Source organism: Phoenix dactylifera, chromosome 15, assembly GCF_009389715.1.
Source record: "Phoenix dactylifera cultivar Barhee BC4 chromosome 15, palm_55x_up_171113_PBpolish2nd_filt_p, whole genome shotgun sequence".
Classification (NCBI taxonomy): Eukaryota; Viridiplantae; Streptophyta; class Magnoliopsida; order Arecales; family Arecaceae; genus Phoenix; species Phoenix dactylifera.
Window position 1 is genome coordinate 2,714,994 of NC_052406.1, and position 7,449 is coordinate 2,722,442.

Below are 7,449 nucleotides of genomic sequence, written 5' to 3' on the forward strand. Positions count from 1 at the left end.
AATAGATTTCATAAATTGTACAGTCATATTTCATGGATTTCAGAGCATATAACATGATTTTCAAATAAAATTTAACATGTCAGACCCATTTTACTAAATACAAAACATATTTCAAAATTTAATCCAGTAATAATTATTTTACCAAATAATTTAGAAAAATACACTTTGAAGCATTAAGTTACTTACCTCTTCTCGCTTAATTCCTACTTCAGGCAGGCAGATCAGGTTCACCTGTTAACATTTAATTAATTTCTTTGTAAATTTCAGAGCTAAGCGAAAATCCAAAAATAATACTATTGGGTTTCGGGTTCGGGTTCGGGTTCGACGTTGAACTGGATTTCGGGTTCGGATTTCAAATAGACCCAAATTGGGCCCATATAGGGTATGGCCCAACTGGGCCTAACCGGGCTGGACTGGGCCCAAGTTGGGCCTGAAATGGACAGGGCCCAATGGGCCCAGTTTGGCCCGTGATGGGCCTCCTTCTTCCCCCAAACTCCCCATGGACAGGGGAGATGGAAACCGAGAGAGGAAGGGGGAAACGGCGGGGTGGTCGGCCTGGGTGGCCGGCCTAGGCGGCTGGGGGCGGTCGCCCGATCGATGGCCAGCCGATCATGGTGGCGGCCGGCGGCCGCTGCGGCTCCCGGCGTGAAGAAACAATCGAGAATGGTCTCAGTTCATGGGGCCAAAACCAAGGGAGGAAAGTATGCATCGGCTAAGATCGGAGAGCATAAAGGGAAGAGGGCTTACCGGCAGTCGACGGAAGTGACGGATCTCGGCCGGGGGAGGCTCGATCTGGCGGTCAAGCGGTGGTGGCGGCGCTCGGAACCAAGGGATGCGAATCTCCAAAATAGGGGAAGGCACGGGTGGTGATGGTGGTGGATCCGGCGGCACGCCAGCCACTTGGGAGGCAAGGGCAGAGGAAGGAGAGGGAGGAGGGAGGAGAGGAAGAAGAGGGAGCTCGGCGGTGGCCCTAGGGGAAGGAAAGATGGGGTTTTAACGCCCCATTGTAACGGCCCTCTGCCGCGATTTTCGCGGCGGTCAAGCGAGATCCGTGGCCGTGAATTGGCCGCGGATGGACTGGGAGGGGTGCCGTGGGATACCCGCGGCGCCCTTGCCCCGTTTGTCCCCCAGAGGAGCCGGAGAGGATCGCAATCGCGATCCTCTGTTCCGGTTCCTCCCGAATCGAATCGGGGCTGAAGTCGGCGAGGGCTGCCGACTTCAGCCCCGTATCTCACAACAGGCCCCAGGCACTAGGACGCCATACTTGGCCCTCATCAGTGAGGACCACATGCCACTAGGCTCCAACACAACTCTAGCGGCGTGCCGTGCTGCTAGGACCTCCCGTCTCGCCACCAAGGACTGCACCCTCAAACCACCATATCTCGTTGGCTGACATACAACCTCTCATGCCATAAGAGGGATGCCCCCCTGCCTCTGTTCCTCCCCCAAATAAAGTTCCTACAGATCTGCTCCATTTTCCTCACTGTCGCTACTAGGATAAGGGAGTTAGATAGTAGGTAGACAGGGATCGAGGAAAGAACTGACCATACCAGAGTAATCGTGCCCATCATGGAGAGTGAATGTATCTGCCAACCCTCCAGCCTGTGTCTGATACTGATCTCGAGGGAAGAGCAATCGCTGCTGCGTAGACGCTGACCGGATAGCGGCACTCCCAAATACCTCAACATGCCCTCTTGCTCTCCCACTCCCAGAATCTCCAATATGGAGGTCTTCACAGCTAGTTTGATCTTCGGGCTGAAACGAATTGCTGACTTAGATAAGTTGACCCATTGACCAGACATAGAACAATAGTCTCGAAGAATCCTCCAAATAATCCATGCAGCCTGCCTAGTCGTCGGGGCTAACAAGAGACAATCATCGGCGAATAGCAGATGAGAAATCGGTGTGGCCTCCAGCATTGGCCTATAAACCTCCAGCTCCTAGGAGATCACTGCATGCCGAAGGGCCCGAGAAAGTGCATCTGCGCATATAATAAACAGTAATGGAGAGAGGGGGTAGCCTTGACGCAATCCACCAGAAGACACAAAATACCGTGATGGCGTTCCATTTACCAGGATAGCGAAGGAGGGGGCTCTGATACATCCCATAACCCATCTGATCCATACCTCAGGAAAGCCAAACCCCTGCAAAGACTGCTGCACAAAATCCCATCTCATCCTACCATAGGCCCTCTCCATGTCAAGCTTGATTCCCATCAAACTCCTCCTACTCGAGGCCCTACCAAGATCAAACATAAACTCCTGGGCAATAAGGACATTATCTGTAATACTCCACCCTCCCACAAAAACCCCCTGCTTTGGACTGATCAGTCTCGGTAGAATATCCCTCAATCTCAAGGCTAGTAACTTCACCGTCGCCTTGTACAGGATAGTACATAGACTGATTGGGCGAAAGTGACTAGGCTCAGAAACATCTTGTCGCTTCGGTATCAGGGTGACTAGGGTCCTCTGCCAATCTGTAGACATCACGGTTGTGCTGAAATACTGCTGTATGGCATTCATCACACTCTGTCCACCAATTATCCAGTACCTCCGAAAGAATAACGGTGGAAAGCCGTCCGGACCCGGCGCCTTGTCTCCCTCAAGGGACCACATCACCTCCTAAATCTCCCTCTCCAATACCGGCCTAATCAATGCTGCTGTATCCTCCTCCGCCACCCGTATCAGTGGTGACACAATACCCTCTGAAGCCCGGTGCCCGTCTGCTCAGCCCATCTGGCCCTGAAAAAGCCCTCCAACACCCTCTGAATCATTTCTGGGTCCTCCACTAGCTGCCCATCCTCATCCCTGATCGTCCTGATCTTGTTCCGATGCTTCCTGATCACTGTCGCCTGGTGAAAAAATTTAGTGTTCCGGTTCTTCTTCTAGATCCACTGTACCCTCAATTTCTATCTCTAAAAGATCTTCTGCTATCTCAAGAGGGAATCATGCAGGACTAGGAGTGACCTAAGCTCCCCCATCTCCTCATCTGCCAACCCCTCCTCCACTTCAATAGAAAGCATTTCCTCCGCCCTTTACCATTCGTTTCTCTAGATGGAAGAGACCTTGTCGGTCCGGACGGCCCGGCCGTCCAACCCCCCGTAGACCAGCAAAAGAAAACCGCGTCGCCGCTCGCCAACCATACCCCACCCCGCCGGCCCCCAATCCAGGTGCCAGACACGTGCTCCCTTCTCCGTTTTATTCCCCGACTCCCTCTTCTCGTTTTCCTCGCCCCTTTAGACTCCTCTGCTCTCTCTCCCTCCCCCTCGATCGCTCTCTCTCTCTCTCTCGATCTCGGAAAAGCTTCGATCTTTGGAGAGCAATGGCGGGCAGCGGGAGCTACGGCGCGGTGCCGAGCACTCCATTGCTGAAGGACGAGCTCGACATCGTGATTCCGACGATCCGGAACCTGGACTTCCTCGAGATGTGGCGCCCCTTCTTCCAGCCTTACCACCTCATCATCGTCCAGGACGGGGACCCCTCCAAGACGATCAGGGTCCCCGAGGGCTTCGACTACGAGCTCTACAACCGGAATGACATCAACCGCATCCTCGGCCCCAAGGCCAATTGCATCTCCTTCAAGGACTCCGCCTGCCGCTGCTTTGGCTTCCTCGTCTCCAGGAAGAAGTACATCTTCACCATAGACGACGATTGCTTCGTGAGTGATGAATTGATGAACCCTTCCCTTCCCTTCCCTTCCCTTCCCCTGTTGCTTGTTTCTTGGTTCTCGGTTTTGGTTTGGATCTTGGGTTTGGGGTTTTGGGAGAAAGGTGTTATCATTTTTCCTTTTTTTTCCGAGGGAATACTATTGATGAATTGGATTGGTATGTGGCGGGGAGGAATGCTTTTGTTTGCTCAAGTTTGGGGAAATATGAGGTTGCTTTTGTGTTCTGTAGATCAAAAATTTCATTTTGCTTTTAAAAATCGTTTTTTCATTTCTCACACGGGTGTTTTTTTAATTATTCTTTGGGGTTTTCTTGTATTGGTTATTCCTGAGTATTTTGTGAAGGTATTTATTGTTCTGCGAGTTTTATTACAAAATTAGAGTGTTCATGGGCTCTGCTCGTTACTTTAATTTTGCTCAACGTTAAAATACCTTCTCTTTTGATGTATCCAATATTTTCTTGTATTTCATATTTTTTGGTAAATTTTTCTGCATCTTTGTTGACTTCTGAAGTTGATGATGTTTCTTTTCTATTCTTTTTAAAATAAATTCTTGTGATCATGGTTATTGGTTTAATTATATAGTGGGTTTTTGTAGCACTTCTTTTAACCTTTCAGTGTAATGCGCATACGTGGTATTGATTTTCCTTGTTCAAACTTTAGGAGCGTGTAGCAATTTTGCCACAGATAATTGCAGTTGATCTTCCCTGTTGATATTATAAAAATTGGAGGTTTTTTGTTGGATATTTAGTTGTCTGTTTAGAAACTGATGTTTCCATGATGAGTTGTAATGAATGTATGCTATTATCCATTAGCATAGATCTCCAACTTCCTTAAGGAAAATACTAATCCCCTTATGTTTTTCTATTTTGAAATTGATAGCTTTGGCTTCTTGTTCAATCTGCAATATCTTTTGATTTTTGTGTATCGGTCAGTCTGTCGTAGTATTGGTCATAGGATCTTAGTTATTGATACAGACACCTGGATTCTTTGACTTAGGGTGGTTGATTCTGAAAGTGGGTCGTTTTATGTTTTGGGTATATCTCGTAACTTAAAGATTAATCAACATCTGGATGGATCTAATACAGTATAAGAATTACAGACAAGTTAAACGTACAAGTTCTTTTTGATTTTTGAAGCATGCAAGAAACAGAAACATCTCAGAGATCATTGTTAATGCAGTACTTGTTTTTTTTTAAAAAAAATAGACATGTCTTTCATATATGATATTAAGAGAATCCTGTAATGGGCAAGGCACCCGCATAACATGTTTTAATTTTAAGATTTACTATCCACATAATTTGGCTTGCCTCATCCATTTCTTATTTGTCTATGAAAACTTTGCTCGTACTGTTGGATTTGGCCTCTAATTGCTTCTTTTCTGTATGACATTCTTTATTCTTATAACTCTTCTGTTTGATGCTATCAGGAGAGATGTACTAGTCACTAGGTTTTCTAGCTAGGTTTTCTACAAAACTATTACACATCTTGTATCATGTTTTCCGACATGAACAACTAATGATGAATGATCCTCCTTTGATATTATAATATAGTAATAGTCATGATTTTTGCATGCTTAGACAGTAATAGAGTAAGAGCAGTTATTATCATTATATTAATATTCCCATGGCTAGTGAGACAAGCAGATCTGTGTAAGTGTACAATGTCAAACCATACGAGCATCATCAGTAATTTTCTTGGAGATGTGCCCTTATAATTCATTTTTGGCTGTTGACTTATATGATTGCAATGTGAAGAATGAACAAGCAGCTTAAAAATTTGAGCCCATAGTTTTGGATTGAAAAATGTAAAATACAATGCCTTGTTTGTGGTTAGCAGATTGCTGATTTTTCTTATAATTTACTTTTGCCAGTTCTAGACTTGATTATGTTCTTTCTTGTATTTTAAATTGATTGGCTTCATTTTAAAGGATGCATGATCTTATGCTAGAACCAGTTGACTTTTTGCCCAACCATGCTTTCTTTCATCGATATCACATAAGAGTAACAGAGCTTTATTACATAGTTCATTCTTAATATGAATATGATTGAGCTTTTGTTAATCTAAGAAATGTTCTCTGTTCTTTTTTGAATAGGTTGCCAAGGATCCAAGTGACAAAGAGATCAATGCACTTGCGCAGCATATAAAGAATCTTCTTAGCCCTTCGACCCCTTTCTTCTTTAATACTTTGTATGATCCTTTCTGCGAAGGTGCAGATTTTGTTCGTGGATATCCTTTCAGTCTCCGTGAAGGTGTTCCAACTGCTGTGTCTCATGGCCTTTGGCTCAACATTCCGGACTATGATGCACCCACCCAGCTTGTGAAGCCCCTTGAGAGAAATACCAGGTAGCAGATCCTAACATGGGAGGTATTGTTGTAGAAGTTAAAACTGCTTTGAAACTCATATTCTATGTTGTCTTTTGAACAGGTATGTGGATGCAGTTCTCACAATTCCAAAGGGAACTTTGTTTCCCATGTGTGGGATGAATTTGGCTTTCAATCGTGAGCTGATTGGCCCTGCCATGTACTTTGGACTCATGGGTGATGGCCAGCCTATAGGCCGTTACGATGATATGTGGGCAGGATGGTGTTCTAAGGTCAGCCATTTTAAGTTTTGATTTCATGCATTGTGCTGGTATCTTATTTCTGATCTAGATTATGATAACTTTGTGGTTTCAAGTTCTTATTTCACAAAGTGGTTCTTACTGCTGACAATGATATAGAATGCCCTAAAGAATTGTATCATGTCTTTATGCACTTGATCTTCTTGTGGTAGTCAGCGATCATCAAAAGAAGTCCTCTAATTCTAGGGAACATATTCTGACATTGCCGATCTATTATGTTGTGATTTTGCAGGTGATCTGTGATTATCTGGGATTGGGAGTCAAGACAGGCCTGCCTTATATATGGCATAGCAAGGCAAGCAATCCATTTGCGAACCTCAAAAAGGAGTACAATGGAATCTACTGGCAGGAAGAGATAATACCTTTCTTCCAATCTGTAACCTTTCCGAAGGAGTGCACCACTGTTCAGAAATGCTACATTGAGCTCTCCAAGCAGGTTAAGGCAAAGCTTGGGAAGCTGGACTCTTACTTCAACAAGCTAGCAGATTCCATGGTTGCATGGATCGAGGCCTGGAATGAATTCAGCGCATCTGGAAAAGTGGGAGCTGCAGCTGCTGAAGTCCCCAATGGCCCGGCTAAGGGGAAATAGATTAGATAGCATGGACTTATATCATTTAGACTATCTCCCTTCTCTTTAGTGCCTCACACTTTTAGCCTACTGTAGGTGAACTCTAACTTTTCCGACAATTCTCTCAACCCCATTGCAGAGGCTTAAAAGTCATTGTTTGGTGGTAGGTTAATGTACTGCTTTTTTACTTTGAGATGAGAATAAGGGATCATTTGATCTGAGAGCTGGCTATAGGGTAGCATGATGTTGTGAAGTGATAGCATGTGATCGGGTTGTATTGAATCTTATGTTTTTCAGGTTTAAATATCGGAATTGGATTTGCACTTTGGCCTACCATTCCTTGAGATGTGCTGACATAACCTTGTTCTTTTTTTTTTTTGACTGTTAACTTAGGGAAAACTTATTGATTGTGATATTTTGTGGAAGACAATTCTGCAATGTGCATCCATTCAAATTTCACATTGCTTTTCCAGTGTTTCGCAACTGTCATGTAACCTGCAACTCTATGGTGGCCCTCTTCCAAGCTAACGGAGACAGCTGGCAGCTTGGCATTAGTTAACATGACTCGAGGGCCTCAGGTTGGCAGCACTGCATT

The 7,449-nt window shown here is 45.1% G+C and overlaps 1 protein-coding gene across 1 annotated transcript; it reads left to right on the forward strand.

Moving 5' to 3' along the window:
- The first annotated feature begins 3,075 nt into the window (after nt 1-3,075).
- LOC103704288 (UDP-arabinopyranose mutase 3-like) lies at nt 3,076-7,190 on the forward strand. The gene is made up of 4 exons (XM_008787517.3): nt 3,076-3,657; nt 5,758-6,008; nt 6,091-6,259; nt 6,519-7,190. The coding sequence occupies exons 1-4, from the start codon at nt 3,322-3,324 to the stop codon at nt 6,873-6,875; spliced, it is 1,113 nt and encodes a 370-aa protein (XP_008785739.2). The 5' UTR covers nt 3,076-3,321; the 3' UTR covers nt 6,876-7,190.
- Nucleotides 7,191-7,449: the final 259 nt, after the last annotated feature.